The 27,147-nt window shown below is 39.4% G+C and overlaps 1 protein-coding gene and 1 long non-coding RNA gene across 2 annotated transcripts in view; one reads left to right on the top strand and one right to left on the bottom strand.

The window, feature by feature from the left end:
• Window positions 1-20,504, bottom strand: part of CNOT6L (CCR4-NOT transcription complex subunit 6 like) — a 47,057-nt gene extending 26,553 nt beyond the window's left edge. The window contains exons 1-2 of the mRNA XM_088133148.1: window positions 20,159-20,504; window positions 207-328 (exon numbers count right to left, since the gene is read on the bottom strand). Of these exons, the coding sequence (XP_087989274.1) occupies window positions 207-318 (112 nt within the window). The 5' untranslated portion in view covers window positions 319-328; window positions 20,159-20,504. The remainder of the gene's footprint in view (window positions 1-206; window positions 329-20,158) is intronic.
• Window positions 20,505-20,765: 261 nt separating this feature from the next.
• On the top strand, window positions 20,766-26,297 carry LOC112541724 (uncharacterized). The gene is made up of 4 exons (XR_003085687.2): window positions 20,766-21,194; window positions 23,861-23,929; window positions 25,303-25,696; window positions 25,930-26,297. It is a non-coding gene; the product is annotated as an uncharacterized LOC112541724 (long non-coding RNA).
• The last annotated feature ends 850 nt before the right edge of the window (window positions 26,298-27,147 follow it).

The following is a 27,147-nucleotide window of genomic DNA, read 5'->3' as shown; positions in this document are numbered from 1 at the left end:
TCAGACAGCTATCTTTCAGGGGTGCTTGAATTAGGACTCCTCTACTGAGAGGGCTAGTCTGAGTGGCTGAAAGTCTCCTTCTGATTCCACGATTCTCTGAATATTAATTTTCTGGGGACTAACGAGCACCTAACTAAGCCATTTAGGTTTAGCCTAACATAATTAGCTGCTTCGCCTGATAGTTAAGTCATTAGCTGATTCCTTACCCGAGATTTCCAACTCTGCCCAATGGGACTTTTTCCCATTGGCTACCTCTTCTGCTGACATGATGGTATATATTCTGCGAGGATCTGGAGGATCATATTTTTCCTTTGGCATCCCTGTTAGTCTGAAAAGAAAAGCCGTATCATTACTACAGCATGTAAGGTATAATAACAAATTTCTCATCATTAAATGACTCATAAGGATGAAAGATAATTGGTATATAATATGTAATAAAAGACTCTGTCTGTTACAAAACGCTAGAGTGAAAATTAAGCTAGACATAACGAGACCCAATCTGTAGGCTTACAATACTTTATTTATTTTATTACTAAGATTTCTATACCATTCCATTCTGGACTACCTCTGAACAGCTTACAAAGAAGAAAATGCATTAAAAACTATGCTATAATAAAAGAACCATCCAACTCAACCTAACATTTCCAGAAGGCCTTATTGATTAGCCAGGTTTTTATAGCTCTGTGAAAACCCAGCACAGATGAAGCAGTCTGAATATGTAAAAGCAAGCTGTTCCATAAAGGGAGGGGCCACCACTGAGAAAGTCCTATTGTGGGGTACCAGCAGATGAAACTGCTTTGGTTGTAGGACCCTCAACAGGCTATAGTCTCCATGTTTCACTGGATAGACAGATTCATTTTGGAGCAGGCAGGTCTGAAGATATCCAGAACTAACCTGATGGCAAAGAGTAAAATTTAGGGTGTTGGTGGGTTTATTTTATCAGCAAAAGGGGGACATTGGTGATCAGTTCAAAGCAGTATTTTGGAAGAGAGACAATGATGATATAAGTCACAAAGAATGGTTTATCTGGTAGCTTCTGTTGGATTTTCATCTTGTTTGGACTCGTTTAAAATATTTTCCCTTAATTTTATTATGATATAACTATACGTACTCTTCCATGGGATATTACAGAGTTACTGCATTTTAAAAACAGTATATCACTTTGAAGCTTGAGTGCACAGAAAAAAGATACAGAAACAATTTTAATAAATAATGCATGGATATAATTTTACATGCTTTACCTATCCACTGGGTTTGCTCTTAAGACCATCTTCTCTTCATATGGAAATACTATTATCATATCTAAGCAAATACTTCAGAAGTAAAAACAGAACAAACAAAAAAGTTTGTTCAAAACCTTTCTCTAAGTATGTATACTGTATATCTAACCATCCAGCTACAAACAAATTAAAAAGCTCTATAGTATTATCTCATACCTCAAAGTAATATGAACTAAAAGTGATAAATCTTAGCCAGCAACTTTTATATTTTACCATCTCTATATAAATGCTATTCTGTGGCAATTTAATTAGAGTCATTACATTTTTTTCTCTAAATAGAAACTTTAATTTCCTAGAAATACTAACCATTTTCCCCTATTTATTTTTTTGCCACACAGAAGTGGTCTAAATTAATGCTTAGGGTAAATTAGGGTAAATTAAGGCTTTCAACTGTGGAATACAGCACATAATTAATTACACTGTTCCTTGGCATAACAATGATAAAAGCTGGTATGGAATATTTATGTTTAGAACACTGATGTGAGCTTACAAGTGAAAACTTCTAATGTTTCTTTCTGCATTTAAGTTGGAAAAGAAATAAACTACACCTATGGTGTCTGCAGGATAGAAGACATTATGAACTAGTCACTGTAGTGTAATTAATTTGGGATTTCAAAATCAGGAATCTTTTTATTGATTTTACACTGGTCCGTGGCAAGGAAATGAAACCATAGTCCTCCAGGCATTGTTAGACTCCAACTTGTAGCAGCCTCGGCTAACATAACAAATGGGCAGCCAACTTCCTCAACACTCAGTCCTAATACTTGGTTGAGATCCAGATATAAGCACATGCAACTAGACTGCAGACATAGATCTTCCTAAGCAAATGAAATAGGAGAAATAATAGCTACTGAATAGCTGGGTCTCTGAACTAATGTTGCTTTAATTCTTCTGCTCCAAACAGTTGTATATCATGAGGCTAGATTCAGAATTAGGATATGCTGCTGATATGCTTTTTTTTTTTTTTAATCTTTCTAAGAATTAATGCTCTTTGCCCTAGATCACAATATATGCTTGTAACTACATTCTAACACAAAGGTTTCAAAGCATTTTATGCACAGTGGCCCTATCTGGCTGACACACAAAAATACATGAGCACAAAATAAGTACCTTAGCAACTGGCATTTGTACACAGTGAAGACAAAGTTACGCTCCAGGCTATAGATTTACAAGGGCATCCTTGAAAACACAAGCTGCCAAAAGAGTTGCATTCCAGTATGAAACAAATTGCATCAAGGACAAAAGGAGCGGAAGGATTGTTTTCTTAAAATAGCCACCATTCTGGATTTAACCATAATCATTACAGTCTTCTGCTCAAATCCTCTTTTCTATACAACTTCAGAGGAACATCAACTCCACCCAAATGTGAACTTCACAAAGTTTTAAAAATGAATACATAAAACCATTTCCGCAACTGATATACTGTACAAACATAGCATAATTATCTAGTGCTATCCAGCCTTAGCACCAGGGACGAATATCACTGCATGCTTTAATTCATGAGCTAGTAACTTTTTATTTTAGGAGAAAAACATGAATGTTGGATTGAACTTCTTACTTTGCTCTAATAGCCAATGTTTAAGAACCACTAGTTTCACAAAGGGTTCAGACTTTTCTGGAGTTATGTACTGGTACAGAACAGCCACCATCAGTTTTGAAGGCAGCTCATTCATGCATGACAATGGAGCTAACAAGAACAGCCCAGCAGTTCACAGCTTAAAGTTCACAGCCGCAGAACTCAGAGCCAGATATGAAGTCTGGGAATTGAGTTCCCCAGCACTACCCTCTCATTTACTGATTTCCTACTACTACTCTAGTTAGATATTTGATGGTTTAAAGAAAACAGACACCATCTCAATGTGAAAAGCATATACTCTGCACGAGAAAATTTTGGAGTCAATCTATGTTTCTCAAGTTAAAGGATCTTGGGTGGAAAGACTAGGAAAGCTTTCCACCTGGCACAGCCTGGAAACTGTTGTCTGTGAAATTAAACTTCTATTAAGTTCAGATGCAGAAACGTTTGGGACTGAGTTTTACCATCTTAAGAGCTCCACCTCATGAATCAATCTATTTCTAGACCTTGCTCTCTACCAGTTATTACAATGCACTTTTACAAAGACAGCTTGCCTTTAAAGACAGCTTGGAAATTTCCAGCTGGTACAGGGTGCAACCACTGGAGCCTTAGGTCCTCAGATGTTATTAGCAGGGGTGTGGAGTCAGAGTCGGAAGCAATTCTTAGGTTATTGGAGTCAGAGTCGGTAAAAATGTACCAACTCTGGCTCCTAATAAACTTAAATTGTTTATAATATAAATAATATGTTAAAATTTCCTATTCCATAGATAATTTGATTAACCTATTTTTTTCAGGATATATTTTAATTTCAAGTTCTCTGCAAATGTCAAAATATATATATTTTGATAAAAGTATAACCTCATTGTTTTTATTTTTTAACTTTTATCCTTGTTTAAACTATAAGGTTATTGAATGTTTGCAATTTTCTTAATAAATAAAATTTTAAAAACCCAGAATGTCTTAAGCTATAGCCTTTAGACTCAAGCTTTAACAGGTTAGGGTTCTAAAAAGTTGCCTGCTGGTTCACGTTGGCAGTGATGAAATGCCTCGTATGTTGCATGCTTGCAGTCGATATAGGAAATATATAATTAGAATATTTATAATTTATTTCCTGTATCAATATATAACTAAAAGAATCGGAGTCGGAGTCACCATGAATAAAGGGGTCGGAGCCAAAGGTTTTATGTGCTGACTCCACAGTCCTGGTTATTAGACTAAACTTTCCTCACCCCTAATAACTGGCTGCCTGGGGATGAGGGGAGCTGTAGCCTAAATCAACACGAAGACCTAAGACTTCAAAGATATAAGTCAGACAATAAATACATATTATATTAGTTTTATATTGGCCACTCAGGCTACCAGCTTGTTTCCAAGTTGTATTTAATGTCTTGATTTAAATTTGAAAGCTCAAAATGGAATATTTCCAGGGTTTTTTGAATGCCCTATTAGGAAAACCTGGATACTATGGATAGGACCTGTTTAAAGGGTAACTCCAATGCTTGTTTGTTTATTAGATTTGTATGGCTGCCCATCTTAGAGCAGGCTGCCCATCTCAGAGCAACTTTGGGCAACTCACAACAATAATAGAACTACAAACTATAAAACCAAAAATCAAAAACCAGAAAAAAACCTGGCAGCTCAATCATTTCTTGGGATGCCCCAACAACTATCCATGGACTCCCATCACTCTACCCCAGAATCATCCTGATCGCCTTCTGGAAGGTTAAAACTGTGGGGGCCTGCCGAATCACTGGGGGGGAGGTTGTTCCACAAGGTAGGGGCAGCTATCAAAAAAGCTGCAGAAAAGTAATTATTGAATTCGTTTCTTAAGGAGCTTAAAGTTCTTCTTAAGGTTCCCTCTTGCAATTTTCAAATCACTCTTTTTTTGAGTGATTTTATGCTAGAGCATGTATTAATTTTTATTTTCTGCTCTTTATGTGCACTTTTCAAAATTGTTATGGGACAGTGACATCTCTTCCAAATAAAACTGTCTTGCAGTAGCTTTTATTTGTAGATTTCAAACTGTATGTACGAATGAAGATGTCCTAGACTATACCTAGCAGTCATGCATTTGATATTTGTGTAAAGGATTGAACTTCTAATGCAAGTAGGCTTTGCCTACTTCATTTTACATTAGGATGTGAGGGTGGTGCAAAGCCTTGTAATTAAAGCATTAATAAAACATGTGGGAACGGCTGGGCAGCCACTCTGTTCCCACACCATACATAGCTATACATGCTGCAGTGGTTAAAACCATTATTCTTTCTTCCCCCTTCTTTGATACTGTTCCCACTGGATGTTTGTGGAAAGCCCACCTTGAACAATTTATAGCAAATACAATAAACAATACAGAAATAGTTCTTGGGAAAGCTCATGCCCTTGTAGCCAGTTGGGTCAGAGTTACAAGTTACCTTCCAGTAAACAGCCACAAACTTCTGTCGATATGAGCTATTCTGGTACATAACATCTTAACCACTAGACCAGACTCAATGGGAGGGATGAAATATATTATGGTTACTTCTCAGTAAAGAATAAATTTCAACAAAGAGCAACCTGAAAACTGTATCACCAAAATGTATTAGGAGCTAACCTTAGTTTTGTCACAGTTTGGAGACCAACTTGATTTTACAGCTTGGCATTAATTATCTTAAAGGATGTATGCTGTGTATTAAGAATGCTGGCCTTGAGACGTCTTTAGCACACCTGTTGGGTCAGTAAGACAGAGAAAATATGAAGTTCAGCCTACAATCCAGGCATCCTGTCTATGTTTTATGGAATCTCCAGCAAACCACAATATCAACATGTGTTTGCGTTCACTGAAAAGACCAGCTTCTGAAATTCGTGATAGCACTGTTTGTAATCTACAGCAGAGTTGTTAATGCTTATACTACAATGTACATCAGTGTGACAGAATATGCATGGCGGTTGCACATGTGCAGCTCAGGTTGCCTCCATGCACTAGAAGCTTAAAACACATCCAATCTGACTCAGCTCTATCTTCATTCTAGTTTTTTTTTTGTCTTGCCCTATCCTTCCTAGGTTTTGCTAGAAATTTCCAAAATAAAATAACAAAAAGCAATCAACCAAAGAAAGGCATACTCAAAGGGAAAATTCTAGAAAAATGTATTTAGTGTTGGTTCTTATATCTTCAAACTTAGCCAAACATTCATCCACATACACATATAAGACCCAAGAAAAACCCACTCAACATTCCATCGCATTAAACATACCTGTCTCTCTCTCTCTCTCTCAAAATAATTGTCCAAATAACCATTGAACCTATAAGGAATGCAGTGTAGCAACTGCCATAGTTACATATATATTTTTGCAGAAATGGGAAATATGTATAATTATATAAGGTAATATATATTATTGTGCAGGAAGGGGAATCTGTGCCTTTCTAGTTGCTATGGAGCTAGAACTCCAAGCAACCCCAAACAGCATGGTCAATGGTAAAGGATAGCGGAAAATATAGTTCAACAACACTTGAAAGACCACAAGTGAACCCAACAAATCTAAATAAATGAACTGCCAAAAAGACTTTCTGTGTCATCTACTTCCATATTGAGCTATTCCAATTATTAATCTAGTATGCATTAATCGTACACACAGAGTTCTGAATTGTGGCCACTTAGTTCTATCCCATTTATTTTGGCTTGTGGGAAGAAATGAAATGTATAAATCCCGGGGATTTTTCCCAGACATCAAATTTCCCCCACTTTTTTTTTTTATTCTCAGTGCTTTGAAAGGACTGCTGCAACTTCACTCAAGGCATGAGCTTCAACAAGCTGATTTTTACAACTTAAAATTCAGACTGGATCTCAAAAAGATCACAGAGTCATTTGGAAGTCCACAGGTCTGATCGACAGCAGTAAAGCAATAGGGGTCATACAGTTGGCAGTTGGCTGGTCTTTAAACCAAGGTGCTGTGTCAACAAAAGATTGCATCACTAGATGTCTTCAGTTTCAAAGACATTAAATACTTCTGTAAATTCAATGTCAGGTCACCAAGTTATGCAAGGCTTTCCATGAGTCACAAACAAGCTTCTCAGCTAAAAACTATTCCTCAAAAGCAGAGTTTGGATTACTCTTTTAATATACTATAGAACAGAGAGTTTCAACAACATACCCATCATGATTGCTTTATTAAATAAGGATAGGTTTAGGTTGCTCCAAGTATTGGTGCCTTTAATACAGTCTTACATACAATTGCTCAACACATTGTTCATCAGATGCCTTCAGTTTATGATTTTGTAGCCTTTTTTTACTTAAACCAAGGATAAGCTACTGAATCTACACAGCAGTGAAACTGAGCAGCTCTTCCATTTGTTTTTCATTTACTCAGATTTCTTGGAACCAGCAGTGCTTTGAAATCTGAGCAGCTTATTCCAAGAAACAAAATGATGTGCAGACAAACAAGTCTTCATTCAGTTTATTTGTAATAGTGAAAATCTGCAAAATACACCATTTTGATTTTCCTTCTTCTTTCAAAAGATTATAGGACAAAAAAATTCAAGAAATTTAAATTTATTATACTCTAAAGCAGATGGCAAAGAAACTTGAGGCAGGATCATATGATAGCAGTTAGATATTTTCACACAAGTGCGTAATAATAATTCATACTACACTGTCATAAATCCACATGAGAATTTGGATCAGATCCAAGTAGCCTTCATATAAACAGGTTTTGACTTGCTTTGCAAACTCTTTCTCCAACATCATCTCAGACTGCCAAACATCTCAGCTATGTTGAGAAAAGCACTGTGTAGTACATTCAAGCAAGCTTTTAAAGCTATTTCTGAACAAGGAAAGAGCTCTGTATTGTATATCTACAGCCACAAAAACAGAAAGCTCACATTATAACACACCCTGTTTTGTTTAATCAAAAATACAATTTTTTGAAAGTACTGCCATTAACAGCTATTACCTTTTCTAATCAGGCTACTAGAAGATATTTTGTGACCTGTGAATAATGTTATCTCTGAGAAAATGCCCTCTATCCCAAATTTTGTATACATCAGTTTCAGAATTGTACGTGACAGCAATTATCAGACACAAATGTATAATTTTGATGGAAAAACTCCATTTGACATCCAATTTCAGTTGGAATAATTTCTACTGCATTATAGAATAAATAACCTGTAGCTTAAGAAATAAAAGATACTGAGAAATTCATTTGATCAGCTGAAAACTCAAAAAGTGTACATGACAAAGAAAAGCTAAGGATCTTTTTAAAGATTTCAAACATTCTGAAGTGTGTGTCTAAACTAAAGCGCTCATACCAGAGGCATAATAAATTCTGACTCCTAAAATGAATCTAGTATGCCCTCTTATAAAGCTCTAATCATGAATTAATATTTTGTAAAGCTGATGGAATAGCATACGAAAACCTCAAATATCCATACTGTTTTTGCCTATATTTGTCACTGTCTTGAAGCTCCTACACAGTAAAGGTTAATTACCTAAACTGTGCCATACCAACCCCGTTGAAAAGCTTCTGATCACTGGAAGATGGATCCAACAGGAAAACATTAATTCCACTTTTTCTAGCTTAGAAGGCAGGACTTAAAAGCTTCTTCTTGTCCTGTGAAAGGAAACTTCTCCCTGCACTGACCTTAGCCCAGTGTGTTTCAATTCCTCTTTATTCTGCATTGTAGCATAACTACCAAACTTGCACATGGGATTGGAAGACCAGTGTCTAAGAGCTGGCATGCTGCTATGAAGTTTTTTCCATCTCAAACTTTGGACAGCTTGGATGTTTTCTTTAATCTAAATTAGGTGGAATTGTTGGGTCCATCTTCTGGTGACCACCAAGATTCTTCATAATAAATCCAGCTATCCTTCTCAGTCACAACAGAGGAAGTCAAGAAGAAAGGGATATACTAAAGCAGTACTGCCATGGCAGGTCACCACAACAGTTTATAGCACTCAATATGATTCAATACAGCCAAAGCTTTGCTCATTATGAATATATTTTCCTCTATCCATCTGTTATGAAGTGAGAATCTATCCTGCCCTGTTTTTTCTGTTTGTAGGACACAAACAACTGCCCCTTTGCCCCTCTAATAGAGTAGATCCCCAGAGCCCTACAAACATCTAGTTTGAGTCAGGTGCATCTTCTGGGGTGGAGTCAGTCTGCCTGCCCACTCTAGCAGCAATTGCCCCATAATTGGCCTTTCTCTCCTAGATTTCCTCTCTGCAACGTGGGATGGGAAATGTTCTTTTGGACTGCTGGAGGATCAGCCTGGTGCCCAATAAACAGAAGGGTGTGTCAGGAGGGGGAGTTTCTGAAGGCCTTCACCTTTACCTTGTTGGGAATGGACTTGAGGCCAGGGCTGTCACTTGCCTCCTCCAATCCTTTTGAAGATCCACCTGGACTCTCCCCCATTTCCAAGCTGCTCTCCAAACTTGGTAATGTGGCCTTCTCAGCTGTAGCCTCCTGTGGCATGCCATCTGGCTGGCATTCAGCTGCCAGAGAAGTTTTCATGCAGTAGAGGAAGCAGTGGTCTTTATCACTCTTTTTCTTCCCTTTTTTTATTCTTGGCTCCTAAGATGGACTCAATGGAATGTTTCTTATACCATTCTATAATTCTATAAAGCTGAAAAGAAGTCTTTTTTTCGTGTCCTGGGACAGGAAGAAATCTCATGACCTACTTTCTTGTCAGTTTCAACTCTGGTTAATGGAAACAACCCATTATTCTTCCAGTACATTGGTTTTTCAGCATATGTCACAGATAGTTCTACAGTTTAAATAACAAAATTATTGTCATTATTTATGAGGAGTGGATGAAAAATACCTTTTTAAAGAACATGAACAAAATGTAGTTTTGTAAATAGTATTAATTAGTGTTCATGAGCCATTTACTAATTCTTGTGGAAATTATTTTTTCAGAATTTCTAAAGCCAAGCCATATGAAAAACACAGCTGACATAATATTTATTAGGGATTAATAGGAAAAATGTGAGCTGTATTGTTTTCAAAGGAGAGTATTAAATATATGTTTCTCATTTATAAATCAATAGAACTTAAACCTGGTCAACTTTTATCAAGTTATTTAATATTACCTAAGGGAAAAATAATTTGTGGAGGATTTTTATTTATTTATTCCATATTAGACCTAGCTTAAAGCAATTATCTCAAAACAATCTAACTGTGATGGAATGTATAGTGGGGCAAAAAAGTATTTAGTCAGCCACCAATTGTGCAAGTTTTCCCACTTAAAAAGATGAGAGAGGCCTGTAATTTTCATCATAGGTATACCTCAACTATGAGAGACAAAGTGGGACAAAAAAATCCCGAAAATCACATTGTCTGATTTTTAAAGAATTTATTTGCAAATCATGGTGGAAAATAAGTATTTGGTCAATATCAAAAGTTCATCTCAGTACTTTGTTATATATCCTTTGTTGGCAATGACAGAGGTCAAACGTTTTCTGTAAGTCTTCACAAGGTTTTCACACACTGTTGCTGGTATTTTGGCCCATTCCTCCATGCAGATCTCCTCTAGAGCAGTGATGTTTTGGGGCTGTCGCTGGGCAACACGGACTTTCAACTCCCTCCAAAGGTTTTCCATGGGGTTGAGATCTGGAGACTGGCTAGGCCACTCCAGAAGCTTGAAATGCTTCTTACGAAGCCACTCCTTCGTTGCCTGGGCGGTGTACTTGGGATCGTTGTCATGCTGAAAGACCCAGCCATGTTTCATCTTCAGTGCCCTTGCTGATGGAAGGAGGTGTTCACTCAAAATCTCACGATACATGGCCCCATTCATTCTTTCCTTTATACAGATCAGTCATCCTGGTCCCTTTGCAGAAAAACAGCCCCAAACCATGATGTTTCCACCCTCATGCTTCACAGTAGGTATGGTGTTCTTTGGATGCAACTCAGCATTCTCTCTCCTCCAAACACAACGAGTTGAGTTTAGACCAAAACATTCTACTTTGGTTTCATCTGATCATATGACATTCTCCCAATCCTCTTCTGGATCATCCAAATGCTCTCTAGCAAACTTCAGACGGGCCCGGACATGTACTGGCTTAAGCAGGGGGACACATCTGGCACTGCAGGATTTGAGTCCCTGGCAGCGTAGTGTGTTACTGATGGTAGCCTTTGTTACTTTGGTCCCAGCTCTCTGCAGGTCATTCACTAGGTCCCCCTGTGTGGTTCTGGGATTTTTGCTCACCGTTCTTGTGATCATTTTGACCCCACAGGGTGAGATCTTGCGTGGAGCCCCAGATCGAGGGAGATTATCAGTGGTCTTGTATGTCTTCCATTTTTTAATTATTGCTCCCACAGTTGATTTCTTCACACCAAGCTGCTTGCCTATTGCAGATTCAGTCTTCCCAGCCTGGTACAGGTCTACAATTTTGTTTCTGGTGTCCTTCGACAGCTCTTTGATCTTGGCCATAGTGGAGTTTGGAGTGTGACTGTTTGAGGTTGTGGACAGGTGTCTTTTATACTGATAACAAGGTTAAACAGGTGCCATTACTACAGGTAACAAGTGGAGGACAGAGAAGCCTCTTAAAGAAGTAGTTACAGTCTGTGAGAGCCAGACATCTTGCTTGTTTGTAGGTGACCAAATACTTATTTTCCACCATGATTTGCAAATAAATTCTTTAAAAATCAGACAATGTGATTTTCGGGATTTTTTGTCCCACTTTGTCTCTCATAGTTGAGGTATACCTATGATGAAAATTACAGGCCTCTCTCATCTTTTTAAGTGGGAGAACTTGCACAATTGGTGGCTGACTAAATACTTTTTTGCCCCACTGTATCTACGAGGAGGAGATACATTTAGTTTGGCAAGATTCTGTTTATAAGGTATAAGCAAATAAAGGAACTATACTCAACTGGACTGTTTCACTGATGTTCTTGGGCTGGGCCTGACACTAACTCACATGTGCTCAAAATGGTTGTGGTGTTCATGAGCAAATTTGACTTGCAAAATTGGTGGTGGTGGGACTTGCATACACAAAGCACAATCTCTGTACCAACCTGTTCCCATTGTGCCTGGATAAGGTGGTGAGGGAGCCCCAGCTTTGTATGCCATCTTCATGCAAAACTGGATCCCTGTCAGAACCTGCTCCCACTCTGTCTGAACAAACCAGCAAAGTCTGGATTTTCTACACCTGCTTCTATAAAGAGCAAATACTGATCTAAAGTCAATGAGGAATGACAAATGAGAGCGCTCTTCTTAAAAATAAAACCCAGACTTCAGAAATTATGTAAAACCAAATAAGTTTATTCTGTCCATCAGAAATATAATTTTAAATATGATTTTACTGTTTTTCCAGTTAAAGTTTTTATTTTATAAAGTTGCAAGCTTCTATCATTGTGTTATTTGCTATACAGTTTATTAAACCATTATTTATTTTTCCCCAATTAAATAAATTATTAATTTTACTCATGGGGGAGAATCACAAATTCATTTATCACAAAACTACTTATTTTTTAATGTTAATCCCAAATAGCACCCATGTTAATTTGCAGCCTTTAAAAAACAGACTTGCAAACGGTTACACAGAAATAAAAACCTTACGCATTTAACATTTCCTACATATCACAAGAAGTACTTCTAATTAGCTCCCACTCTTGTACTTTTAGTATTGTAGTAGAAGCAGGTGCTTCCTTTGTCATAATCCTGATGTTGCAATGCAATTATGCTATATCTGATGTAGGAAGTGGTGCAATATCTATATTTATAGTAAGACTGTTCCATTAAAGATATTTCTTGCTAAGACAATAAGAATAGCTCTGCTAGATCCAGCCAAGGGCCATCCCAGTTCAGCATTTGTATCTTACAGTGGCGAGCCACAAGCAGTAGACAGATGTATGTCCCTCTCTGCTGACTAGTTTCCTGTATGGGATATTTGCTAGCAGTCTCCACAACCCAGCGATAACACTGAATCTTTAGACTTAAATTCCTTGACATGTTCTCCATTAATTTATGTAATCTCCTTTTAAAACCATCCATAGTAGTTGCCATTACCACGTCTTGAGATAACAAATTCTACAGGTTAATTACATACTCTGTGAAGAGATGCCTTCTTTTGCCTATTCTAAATCCTCTTTCAATCAGTTTCATTAGATTACCTCTGATTCTAGTGTTTTCACAGTAAGAAAAACTGCTGCCTGTCCACCTTCTCTGTGCCATGCATGATTTTATAAATCTCAATAATTCCTTCTCCTTTTTTTCAACGTAAACACTCCTAAATATTCTAGCCTTTTCTCATAAGGGAAGTATTTGGGCCCCATGATCATTTTAATTGAACTTTTTGTACTTTTCCAGTGCAATTCTATCCTTTTTCAAATACTGCTACCACAACTATATAAACAATATTCCAGACGCAGACATGGCATTGATTTGTATAAAGGCATCACTGTTGGTAGTTTTATTTTCAGTCCTTTTCCTAATGATCCATAACATGGAACTTGCCCTTTTCAGATCCAACATCTTCATGAGCTATCCTCTATGACCAAAATATTTTTTTCATGGTTAGAGGAATCTGAGACCCCAATCAGTGTATATCTAATTATTTATTATATTTATGTAATGCCTTTTGTTCAGGAGCTCAAGGTGGTGTATACAGCATCCCTCCTCCTATTTTTCCCCCAACAGCAACCCTATGAGATAGATTGGGCTGACAGAGAATGATTGGCCCAAAGTCACCCAGTGAGTTTCCATGGCTGAAGGCAGGTTGAACCTGAACTTCTCCAATGCCAGCGTAGCTTCTTAATTGTTATATGTGAAGTTAAGGGTTCTTCCCTGCCCCCATCCATGATATTATATTTACTTAAACTGAACTGCATTTGCTGTTTGGTTAATTATTCATCCAGTTGAAAGAAAATTTTCTAGACTTCTTTATCTTCACTTTTGGTTTTCATTCACAAACTAAGCCAGTGTACTGCTTACCCTAAGTCAAGATAATTTATGAAGAAGTTGAAAATCCCTGGTTCCTAAATCTTGAGAAATTCCAGTTTTCTTCCCTCTCTGAGAAAACTGCTCACTTATTCCTATGCTTTGCTTTCTAGTAAACAGTTAGCAATTCATATAGTTCTGTGTAAAGTATTTGCCTCCTTTTACTTTTTCTAAATTTTTGTTTATCTTTGCCACTGAATTTTATCAATGCTACTTGTGGGCCCTACTAAATACATAAAGGGAGTCTGAGTAAACAAAGTTCCAGGTAACATATTTTACAATAACATTAACAAAGTGGACTGTGTCCAAAGAAAAACAACCAAGATAATAAGGGGGCAAAGGAAAAAAAATGTGAAGAATAAGTCAATGCATTAGGTATGCTTAGCCTGCAGGAAGACATAATTGTCTTCAAGTATCTGAAAGGTTGCCACATGGAGTTGGGGCAAAACTCCTCAGGACTGTTCCAGAAGACAGGATAAGAAATACAGACTTTAAATTATGTTGGTTAGACATGAAGAAAGATTTCCTAACGATAAAAGCTATTTAACAATGAAACAGCTTGCCTTAGGAGGTAGTGTTTCCATCAATGAAGGTGTTTAAACACAGGCTGAATCTGTTGACAGTGCTGTATAGTACTAGTGATCTCAATAGAAGAGAACATGTATAGCTCAATAGAAGAGAATATGTGTAGCCCACACCCCCACCAACACTGGCAGGGCATACCACTGTATATAAACAGAGAGCAAACCTCACTCCATTCTAGCACTGAAGATGCTACCTAGCCAGGTAATGAAATGTTTGCAAGAAAATAACCAAGCTCAGCAAACCCCAAGGACTCCACTAGTGATCTCTTGAGCTGAGCAGAGGACTGGGCTAGATAATCTCTGTTTATGTAATATATGCAACAAGTACCAAACTCAAACATAAACAAACACAAACTATAAGACACGCCAATGTGAAAAAGTTACTGTCCCTCTAGTTCAATCAATTTTATTAAAGGAAGAACTTAATTTAATGAAGTATGAAGTCAGTCACTTAAGTTAATTATGTTCATTGTTATGCCTAACGATCAAACTCCTTAAATTTCACAAACTTCTGCTCTCCTCCAGTAAATTTCTTTGATTCTAGAGCATACACACAGAAATTGCCAAGGTTGGGAAACACTGTTTTAGAGGAACTTCATGCCTTACCCAAAGGAAAATTTTGAAGACCTCTGTTAGAAACTAATTCATGCCTGTGAGCCTAGAAAAGGTTATAAGATCATTTGTAAAGCTCTGAGTCTTCACTGATTCCGAGACACAGTCTTGAAATGGAGAAGATCTGTGACAACACTGAAACATGAGTGGCTGCCCTGTCAAAATCACTTTAAGAATGAAGCATAAAATTGTTCAGTAAGCCACAAAGAATCCCTGAACAACCAGAGCTCTGCAGGCCTCTCTTACCTTAACTAAAGTCAGTGTTCATTGCCCCATCATCAGAAAAGCACTGAGTAAAAATGGGATTCATGAGAGAGCAGCAAGATAGAAGCCATGCTCACCCAGAACATTGGTAATTGTCTCATGTTTGCCAAAAAGCACCTGGATGATTTTCCAGGCTTCTTGAAAAAAGAAAGATGAATTAAGTATTGAATTTTCCAGACCAATTGGATATCTTTAAGTGACTAAAATCAAACATTGCATTCCATGGTAATGACTTCATATAAACTATGAAGAATGGAGGTGGTTTACTCAAAAGTCTGATGAGAAATTTTGTCAAAGACTTTTTTGAAAATCCAAACATCCAAAACTGATAGTCACCTTCATCCATGTGCCTGACACCCTTAAAAAAAACTCTACAAGGTTGGTGGAACAAGACTGCAGAATCCATGCTGACTGTCCTTCATCAAGGCTTGCTCCTCTATGTGCTTATTTTTATTACCACTGCTACCAATTTGCACAAAACAGACATTAAGCTGACTAACTACAACTTCTTGGGTCCCTTTTAAAGTAATTTAGAGAAGTATTTTAAGAGATTTAAATATGACAAAGGATGTTATATAAAGTTTAAACTAAGTTATCTAAGGGGCCTGTGCCAGATCAGGCTTCTTTTCATCAAATTGGATGTTGTGGAAGATTTACTACCTAATTTTTTCTAATAATTTATTAGCTGCTATTGGGTCTTTATACTGTCATCTATAGATTGAATGAAGAAACCATTAAAGAAACTAATATTCTGCACATAATTAAAAAAGAACTGCTCTAATCGTTATAATGAATATTATAGAATTGCTATAAAATACAAGTACTAATTTTGGCAAAGAAGCACTTAGTTGCACTTTAAAAACTGAACATTATACAACACTGGTGCAACAAACAAAGTGACTCTGGGGAGTATTTTTTATAATAAACAGACTTGGAAAAGGATGTGTTAGAAAAGGAATCAAGTAATGACAGACTAAAACCTCTCAAATAATTTCATAGATTAAGGACAACCATTTTATGCCACACTTATTACTATCTATTCCATACCATTTTTGTTGAGTAACTGACTGCAAAGTGTCCACTTTTCTTGCTCCAGTAACCAAGGATACCATTCAAAGTCATTATTTAATTTTTATAGAAAGATAATGATCAGTACTTATGCTACAAGGTAAGCACAGCAAATCTGCTAGTCACATCTAATATAAAAGATCACCCAGGTATGCAAATTTAGACATATAATTCACATATAAAAGCCATTAGAAATTATAAATAAGATGCCAATACAGACCTAAAATGAACTCTGGGCCAATGAACCTTTTCTCGTCATGGCAATGTATATAAAGAACAGCTCTATTTCTCAACCGAACAGGTCTATCATATACATACTGCAAAGAAACAGGATTCCTTATCTCTGACTTTTCTCTGACTTCCAGAATATAAAAGAGCCTATCCACACCTCAGTGTGAGTCAGTACTGTGACAATGTGCCATTAACTTTAAAACAGAGTCACCCCACAGTGAGATGGGCAGTGACAAATTTGAAATATAAATAAATGAAAATAGAGTATATTGAACATTAGAAGTAATTTTGAAACTTAACTTGTGCAAATAAGTCATGGTTATTTAGTAAATGCTTATGCTTATTTCAAAATCAAATCAAAGAACTGAAAAAAATTAAGTTAACGTAAGAGATGCAGTTAGTGTACAGCCTGAATGTCTGTAGCTATGAAAAAATACCAATTGTTCAAAAGCATCTGTTGGACATGAATATTCTTAGTATGTCAAAAAAGGGTTCACTTGAGAGAGCAGCAAATCCTGTATGTACAAAGGCCCCACTATCATTGTCAGAGATCATTTTAGTGTTTTTGCAGTTAATGAAACTAATCAACCAAAACAGTCTCTCACAATTAAACAGCCCATATAGAAATATTAAAGTAAATTGTTATGTATTTTGGCCATATAGTTAAAGCCTTCTTTCAGCAATTACGTTGCTCTACTTTTTTGAAAAAAATCACATAATATTTCATTGTCAATCTCGTAGGGGAAGGTTCCCCCAGAGAGGGCTTTTACAAGTTAATAGTTAATGACTTCATAAAGTAATTGCTCTTCATTTATTTGACAGTTAGGTTTCTATTGGACAACAAAAGGACCAGTTACTTTTCTCTAAATGATGTTTTCAATAAAACCTTTCCTGCATCCACTCCAAACAGCAATGGTTTATAAAGTAAATATGATTGACACAAGCACACTACAGTAAGTTTTATTTGTTTGCCTCTGGCTGATTAGATGGAGGTGAACTGGAACAAGTGTTGAAATCAGATCAGTTTCACTTGTATTTGTCAAGAGCTAGGCACAATGCTGATTGAAATGACTGGCCTCTGAAAGCTATTTAAGGAAAACACAGACTACTTCTTTTTCTGAGCCACATGTACATTTAGTTGTGTCTGCTATATTATTAGTTCTTACTTGTTTACACAGGGAATTTCACTGGGGTTATGGAAAATTTAAAAACAACAGATCTACAGTTGAATAATAGACTAATAACTCAAAACCAACTTTAAGCTCAAACTTTACAGTTTTTCCTCTCTTGAAAGATAAACTAACTCAGTGCTGTTTCAAATAACTCAATGGAAAAATCAGATAAAAAGAGGGAATTCAGAGCATCTACACAAATGACATCTTAAGTCTACTACAGACTTAACAGCCCCTTTTAGACAAATATTTGTTAGGCAAATACAATGCTTACTAAAATTAAAAGCCTATCTAAAAAACCCTTTTCACACAATTTCGAAAAGTGTGTCTTATTGCTAGATAATTTTACAAAGTGGAATATTAATACAAAATTATGATATAAAGTTTATATATTTCTTTGGTAAAAACAGGAATAAATTGATTTTCCCCCACTAAGAATTTAGAACAACATTTAACAAGAACAAATATGTTGGTCGGTGGCACCAAGTACTACTGTACAATTTTTATCTGAAACAAACATAAATAAAACATGGAATGTTCTTTTTATTTAAAGGACACTAAAAACAGGAAACAGATCCCTGAAAAATAGTACATCAGCACCGGATATATTTGATAAGATACTTTTAGTCAATATGGAAATTGTAACTATAAAATCCTCTGCTGAGCACTAAAGTCCAGGTGATAGACTGAGAAAGGGCAGGATCAGTGCAGGTTATTCTCTACCCCATCTCTGATTTAAGGCTACAGCATTAAACTTGGAATGCAAATAGCTGAATTGCCATTCACCAACAAGGCCCGAAGAACACTAACTTCACAATGGAATGACTCTGAAAAGATCACAGAATGTACCTTAGATTTGTTTGGTAATTTTGATTGGACAGCATTACTACTTATAAACAATAGAAAGAAAACAATTTTGTGCAAACACATACGAAAGGTTACAACACATTTTACATGTTGACATTAAACATGTGTAACAATATACAATTAAGAAGACAAAAGCCCCTGGTTTTGACAAACCCATCAAGGAATCAAATGCTTATTCAGTATCCTATCTTCCATTAAAGATTCGTTTGTTAGTTTATTCACAAATTATGGGAGTGAGACTATCCATAAAATTTAAAAAAGACTAGTTGAAATGCTGCTCTTATAAAGGCAAGGAGATAACACGTATACACATTACATACATCTAGTCAATCAAAGACAAGGACAGCCAAAACTGACTCAAAATATGCAGAACTGGTTTTTCCCTGGACAGAAACTTCACAGATTTGCAATAGTTTACATATATACACAAAACAGCTGCCCCATAACCCAAGATTTGTACATCTGGATTAACATCTTAACATAAACATGTGCGCACAAAGAATCACCCTTTATACAACCTGTTACAGTTCAGAGGCACTCCCAGAAAAATACAGGTGCCCACACAGAATTCTTCCTCTGGGGTAACAGGATATTTCCCACTATTCACAGCTGTTTTTTCCCTTGAACACAAACACTCCAAACATTAGCCACTAATCTTAATTTTAAAGAAGCATTCTGCAAGGCAGGATATAAACTGTATAAATAAAAACCCAGAATATCACACTGTGACGGCTATATTACATGCCATGCTTATACAAAATGTTATAGGTGTGCATTATTTCCTTTCTGAAGCTGCTACAGCTTTTGTTAAAAATACATCACCTGTGACAAATGCTATGTAATGTGAACCAAACGTCTACAACCTAGATCCCTTGTAAGGAAACATCCTTTAACATTCCCGCAACGCTCACAACCCGGACCATTTGCCCAGGAGCGCAAACAGTTTCACGCACACATCTATTTAAAATAAGTTACGTCTTGTTTTTCCAATGCATTATACTGTAGAGGAAAGTGAAATTCATTTAGATCGGAAGCTTTTCAGGCAAGTTCTGGGGCGCATGTGCACACCGAGCACCGAGTAACTTTTAAGGGCGAGTAATAGTGAAAAAAAAAGAAAGTGTCTCGTTTTCTCTCCCGAACGAAGCACGCCTGTTCACAGACGTCCAACGCGCGTGTTAAGCACCGAAACGGCAAAGTTATGGAACAACCCCAAACGTAGTCACGAAAGGCACGACGCAGGAAGTTGCAAAGATGCACGCCAGCAGACACACACACACACACACCCGCCTGCGCAAGCCCTCCGCTGACACGCAAGCCTCCGCGTGTTTGGCCAACGCATTCCCACGCAACCTCCCAAGCCTCGGCGGCGCGCGAAACCCGCGCCCTCCTCCCCCGCCGCCCTCCCTGGACCCTTCCACCGGCCGTTCCCGGGACTGAGCCCGCCCCGGCCGGCGCCGCCGACGAGGCCGGAGACGGGCCGCCCCGAGCGAGCGAGCAAGCGGGCAGGCCGCCCTCCCGCCGCCGCCGCCGTCGCCGCCACCGAGCGCCTCGCCGCGCCGCCGACCAGGCCCGGGCGCCCTTCTCGCGCTCACCTGCATCCAGCCCCCGGGGCGTCTGTCGACGGGGCTGAGGCGGCTGCTCAGGCGGCGGGGCTGAGGGCAAGAAAGACATGCAGGAGGCAGCGGCCGGGCCGGGCCGAGGCAGGACGGGCTCGAGGAAGCCACGGGCCTGACGCGGCGGGGGCGAAGCGGGCAGGCGGTCACCCTCCCGGGCCGACTTTCCCTCCTCCTCCTCTCCTCGGGCCTCGCCAGCAGCAGCAGCGGCGGCGGCAGAGCGGGGATTAGCGCTGGAGGAGGGGCCTGGCCTGCCTCGACGCCGCGGCGTGAAGGAGGGCTCCAGCCGCCGCCGTCTCCTCCTCCTCCTGCGGCGGCGCCTCTCCTTCCCGCTCCGCCGCCGCCCGCCTCCCGCGCCTCGCGCAGGCCCCCTCGCGCGCAGGCATCCCGCCCCGCGCCTCGCGCCTCGCGCCGCCCGGCCGCCCCCGCGGGGAGGGTCCTGCCAGGAGGGAGGCGCGGGCGCGCGGGGAAGGGGGAGGGGGCGCGCCTTTCGGCATGCGCGCGCGCGCGCGCTCCCCGCCCGGGCCGTGTGGCGGGCCCCTCGTGCGCCCCCGCGGCCTCCTCGGGCGGGGCGTGCCAGAGCAACGCCAGAGTGGCCCCTGGGGTATGGTTGCCCCCCCCGCAGCCTGATCAGAGGAGGAAGGGGGGCTTGCGTAGGGGCGGTGGGAAGGGGTCGGGGGCATTGGGGCAGTGAATAAGGGCAGCGCAGGGATGGTGTGGAGGAGGGGTTGGAGCAAAGCGTTAGGAGGCAATTCCTCCCTCTAGGCGACGCTTCAGTGCGGGGCAGGGGCCGCAGCGCACCGCCAACCTTGTGTGGCTTCCCCATCATTGGCATCTCATTGAGTAGCCTTGGAGCAGTGACCCGTGCAGGCATGCCAGGGGTTTGAGATGGGCTAAGACTGGACAGGAGAGCCCATTTGGTGTAGTGGTTAAGATACCAGGCTAGAAACCAGGAGACCTTGAGGCGCACACATACGAAAAGGGCTGGACAACCGTTGGAAGAGCTGAAGGACAGGTTAGGGACAGGTCATCATGGAGTTGACAACAGCTTGATGGCATGAGTGTGCATGTGTGCTTTCGAGTCAGTTTTTGACTTCTGGCGACTGCCTGGACTAGTCCCTGCAGTTTCCTTGGCAAGATTTCAGAAGTGGTTTGCCATTGCCCGCTTCCTAGGGCTGAGGGAGAGTGACTGGCCCAAGGTCATCCAGCTGGCTTCGGTGATAGGCATAATCATAATCAAGGCTGGACCTGAAAAGCCGGAGGTCCTGGTTTAATAGTGAACACCATCTAGACCACGGTGGACACCTTTCCTTTTGTCAGGCTTACTTTGATTTTCTCTAGAATTTAAGGTTTCACCAACTGTTGCTTGCTGGACCTGGAACCAAGGAGAAAAGATGCCTGTAAGTTTTTTTTTTTCAGACCTAGAACTGGAGCTCTCAAACAGCCTTCCATCCCCAAATCTCTTTTGCCCGTTCTTAATTTCAGGGATTGAATTTGGTGTGGGGAAAAAGGCAATACAGTTCTCCTGACTACTAATGTAATGGGACCTAAAAAATTTGCTAATCTTCAAAACATTTAGGGGTATTCTCATTTATCTGCTCTCTACCTGCCATGGTTCTAACAATATATTCTCTTAGCGTGTTAAAGACTGCTTTCCATTAGAGGAAGAACACTTATTTCAAATTATCCTACTTCAGACACATTATGTGAAGACCCAGTCCTCTGGACAAGGCTCTAATTCTGGGAAAGGTGGAAGGAAATTGAAGAAGAGGATGACCAGCAGCAAGATGGGTGGACTTGGTTACAGTGGTAATGGTGCATCATTGGAAAACCTGAAAAACCAGGTCAGGTTCAGATCATCATGGAGAAAAGCTATCTCTGGGTTAATCATCAATCATAATTTTCTTACATCATCCTTGGCCATAATGGGGTTTATTTGTTTTTGGCTTAGGGTGCTGTGTGAATTGTGGTTTGTAAATCAGGCCACTGGAGCTTATTCAACGAACCCCAGCTTACCATGATATGTGAACTTAACCAAGGGAAGCTAGGATGATAACCCAGCAGCAAATGACATGAAACTTCAGTTCTCAGATGAAATGCCAATTCTCCAAGCTTTTTGAAACAGTTTCTGAGTTTAATCATATTAAGCACCAATTCAGATGAAGTCCTAGCAACACTGCATTCTGTAACTAAATAGAAATTATGATAGCTGTGCCTTGATTCTGAAGCTTACCTCTCTGTCCTATTCTCAACCGTTCTATGAAAAACAGCTAAGTAGAAGTAGACTGCAGGGCTAGAAGATCCCCACCCAAGCTTCATTCAACATATGTTTTTCCCTTCCCTTATTAGGTGTTTCCCTACTCTTCCTTCATCCACAAGTATTTTATCAAGGCCTCAGTTTCTATGGCTTTCCACGTTTCCTGTCCAGCTCTGTCCCCCTCCATGAGATCAGAAGTGGAGAATCATTGATGTTGAGAACCACGTTCCCAGAGATAAGCTGTTGAGTGGTGCCTGGTGGCTGCGGCAAGAGCCAGAAATAACTGGGGAAGCCCGTTTTCTGATCCCCCCCCCCTTTTCTCTCTCCAAGTAATGCGGTGCAGGAAAGGGGCAGGTAGCCAGCTCTTAACAGAGACCTTATTTGTTACACTGGGCTCTTGAATGAATTTGAGCAAGCGCCATAGGTCGCCTGATCCTGTTTTAGAAATCTCAAGTTTAGTATTTCAGCCAATGTCCTATAATCTCTTTATTTCCACTCATTTTTCCCTAATTGCTGCTGCTTCTGGAATTTAACAGTTGCAAAAGCATTGGCAATCCCGTCTTCTCTCTTACGCCCATAATTGTAAGCTTCTTAATTTTGTCCCTTGGTCTTCAGTCCTGGTAGAAATGAAGCTGAGTACTAAGGCATCAGGCTAGAAACTGGGAGACTCTGAGTTCTAGTCCCACTGAGGCACGAAGCCATCTGGGTGACCTTGGACCAGTCACTTTCCTGGGAAGGAGGCAGTGGCAAACCACTTCTGAAAAGCCTTGCCAAGAAAACCGCAGGGACTGTCCAGGCATTGTCCAAGAATTGGACACAATTCAACGGATTAAAAAAAATTTTTTTAACTGCATCTGCATGAGTTCATTGCTTTACTCCTACTGTTGAAATGTAGACGCTCAGCACTTTAAGGCACAGCTTTGCCTTTTTTTTAATTGGCTGTATAAAATATAGTTCATGCTACACTGATAGCTTTATATGAATAATATTCATAAATTGTAACAAATAGTAATAAAGTGCTGTCAACACATCTTAAAACTAGAAAAACCCCTTCCAAAGTCATCTTGAACCTGATCTGGAGCAGAAACAAATAATTTATTCAAAACCAAGTACAGTTTGACAATTGCCCTTTGGTATCATTGGAACTCTCCTAAATAATTATAACCTGTGAAGTATGAATGGTTATTAAGATGATCTGGGAGAATTATTAAAGCGGGAAATGACTCACACTGGGCTGTGCTTTTTGGCCTCCAGTGTTGTGCAGGCAGATTTCAGGGGAGTCTTGCTTGCATGAAACTGGATTGGATCTACACTTTAATTTCTCCCCTACAAGTAATATATGGCCTAGGTCATCCTTTTCCCCTTCCAAAATGAATTTAGACCTTTTGTTACATTAATGTTTTGGTCTTGGCTTGTTTTTATAGACTGACTGTTTTGTACACAACTTCTACAGCGCACAGTGGTATCGTAGGCAACAAGTGAAGCCTGTGGCAGTAAGTTGCATCAGATCTGAAATCTCCTGTGGGATTATATGTCAAAGAAGGGAAGTTGGTTTGCTAATGCGTTGAGAAATTCTGTTGGGTCACCAAGTTCTTCTGTTCCATCCATGCCAGAAAATACTGTGTTTTGTCCCATGCACCAGAGTGGCATAGCAGCCATTGTAAATAAAAAATAAGTCCTAATATTGTGGTTATTGTATTACTTGTCAAACAGTTGTCATGAATTCTAATTGTGCAATTGCCCTGTTCCATAGTTCCATATTTCAGTAGAGGTAGTCCTCACTTAATGGTAATTGAGAACAGAATTTCTGTTGCTAAGCGACGTCGTAAAATGCGATGTCGCATGACTGCACCACTTAGCAACAGAAATTCTGGCACTTCTGGTTGCCATTGCTAAGCGAATCCATGATATCATTGAGTGTGACGTGATGAGGTCACCATTTGTGTCTTCCTGCCGGCTTCCCCATTGACTTTGCTTGTAGAAAGCCAGCAGTGAAGGTCACAAATGGTGATCACGTGACCGCAGGAATGCTGCAACGGCTGCAACTACGAGGACAGGCTTGAAGTCCCCCTCATTCAGTTCCCTTGTAAGTTTGAATGGTTGCTGAATGGTCATTAAGTGAGGACCATCTGTATAAGGAGATACTGTGCTAATATCCTTTTTGAATTCATGTTCTGTCTCCTTAATGTGGTTATGTTGATTGGTTGAAGAAGTGAACTGTTTTTAAACCATTGTTTATTTCTTTTTTTAAAATAGTTTTTATTCGTTTTAAAACAGACATTCATAAAATAAACAGTTCACCACATGCAAAAATAAAAGAAAAAAAATTACACAAGTAAACATGTAACACCCCCCCCCCCGTAATTACAAATATATCCCAACTTCATTGGATTTTGTAATTCTTTAAAAGGGGAAACTAAACTTTCAATATTGACCCTCCAAGAATTTTTTCCAATGAAGAGATAATGTGACATTATTTATTTCTGCCTAACTTATTGAATAGGGTACTCGCAGTAAAATGATTGTGCCGTTAATTAACTGTCCAGAATATTGAAGTGCAGAACTTCTGCTTTTTAATATTTCTTAGGAGGCTGATACCAGTTGCATCCAATTTTAATAGTACACTTAGGCCTTGAATATCACAATATATCTTGTGTCTAAATGAACAGAGTCTGTTGCGTTACAGTAAAAACGTTTATATATATTGCAGACAAATTATTTAAAAATGAAAAAAAATTCAAGTCAGTTATTTAAGCATACTAATTCCAAGAATGAACCTATATCTTCAAATATACAGAAATACGCTCCCTTCTTCCCAAACTGTCTACTAATTTTATTTCAATCCTTCTGTTCCTTGAAATGCCAGTATTCCTGATTGCTATTCCCTGTTGAATAACAAAGAGAGAAGAACCTCTACTCAGAATAGCCTTTGGAGGATCACCTGGAAGGGGTGTCTTGGAATGGAGGCCAACGTCTTTCACCCACAGCTAATATTTTGAAGGCCAGCCCAACATAGAAACCTTTCTAAAAAGCTCTCAAGCACAACATTGGAACAAATTTATTTTGGTAAGACTTTTGCCTGAATCTCCTGCCCCATGCTCTGAACAACTGAAATAAGAAGAGTAAAGATCTTGCATATGCAAGCATAAACAACTATATATACCACGATCCTGAACGCACAGAGATCATATGTTGGAGCAGGGGAGAGGGGCTGGATCAACTTTTTGCTACCCAACATCCTATCTTCATAGATGGCTAGTGTAAGTATGATTTGGTACCATTTTATCCTATACAGTCATTCCAATTAACAAAAAAGAAACACAAATGGTTAAATCTAGAATATATAAAGCCTTGTGTAAGATAACGTGATCTGAAATCAGGGACAGCTTAATTTTAAAAAAAGAAACTAACAATGAAAGCAAGCTGTTAGTATACTGCACAATAGGTGGACTATAAATTTTTATTTAAAACTTTTTATTTTACTTAATAAAAGGCATCACGTTCTATTCCTGTAACAAATGAGACAGAACCTACAATCACAAACTTGGGATAAAGTCCTCTGGATTAAACCAGTCAATGAGGCATTTAAGGAATAAAGCAGAGGTCCGGATCCTTCACAAAATCAGGAGCTTAATGATTCATTTCTTCATCTCGGGATACATGACAAGGCCACTTCCAGACAGAATGACTCCTAACTCTTAATAAATCATGGGTTTTCTACTGCAAGCAGAATCATAATCAACTGGCTACCTCCTTGGGGATATTGTGTGCTTTTGCTATATTTCAATCCATTATGTTACATCTGATAACATAATATCTTGCTATATTATCTCTTTGCCCAGTCCATCTGAGAAAAAAAGAGCAAATAAATGACTCTAGCAGAAGAAATGATCATGATTTATTTCTGCACTTGCTACTTTAAGATTGTCTTTTGTTGCTGGGCAATGTGTTCCTTTTAGACAAAAGGGATAGATTGAAAGAATTCCATTAACCTACCCTGGTAAAATGATAGGTCTCTTCTACTTATGCGGCCTGTGCAGATCTCACATTGGTGACCCCCCCGTCCGCCCCCCCCCCACCCCAGCATCAAGGAGTCTGGGAAGCTGAACTGGTTAATGATCTGCAGTGGAAAGAGTTCAACACCAGTTTGATAGCTTCCGTAGGTAGCCAAGGTGTTTCATCACACCACGAGGCATTCCCCCTTTAGTAGCTCAGGTGCTGTGACTCACCACCCCTTCCATCCTCCACAAACTAAAGATGAAAGCTCTTAGGATACTGGACAATTGGTGAAGTAGTAACCTTTATTTAATCCAAGCATAAAGATCTGTTCCAATAGAAGAGAATATCTGTAGCTCAGGGTTGAACTGTGGAGTTCTTGATGTTCTCTGTGCTTGGTGGTTTGCTTGCAGATGTTTCATTACCCAACTAGGTAACATCATCAGTGCCAGCGAGTCTGGCGTTTGCTGCCTGTTTATATATAGTAGCTTGCCCTGCCATTTTGGTGGGGGTGTGGTTTCCTCGGTGTTTTGCCAAAAGACTAGAATGCATCCCCTCCAGCAGCCCAACACTCACACAATCAGCAGAAAACAACAATCAATAAACTACCAAGGAGGAAACCACAGGCAGTAAACCCTAGACCCACTTGCACTGAATATGTTACCTAGCTGGATAATGAAATGTCTGTAAGCAAACAACCAAGCCCAGAGAACCC

The sequence above is a fragment of the Python bivittatus genome, unplaced genomic scaffold (assembly GCF_059951505.1).
Source record: "Python bivittatus isolate LINGU-HERP-01145 unplaced genomic scaffold, Pbiv_v1 ctg000070_np1212, whole genome shotgun sequence".
Classification (NCBI taxonomy): Eukaryota; Metazoa; Chordata; class Lepidosauria; order Squamata; family Pythonidae; genus Python; species Python bivittatus.
Note: the sequence above shows the minus strand (reverse complement) of the source record. Positions and strands in the feature narration are given on the sequence as shown.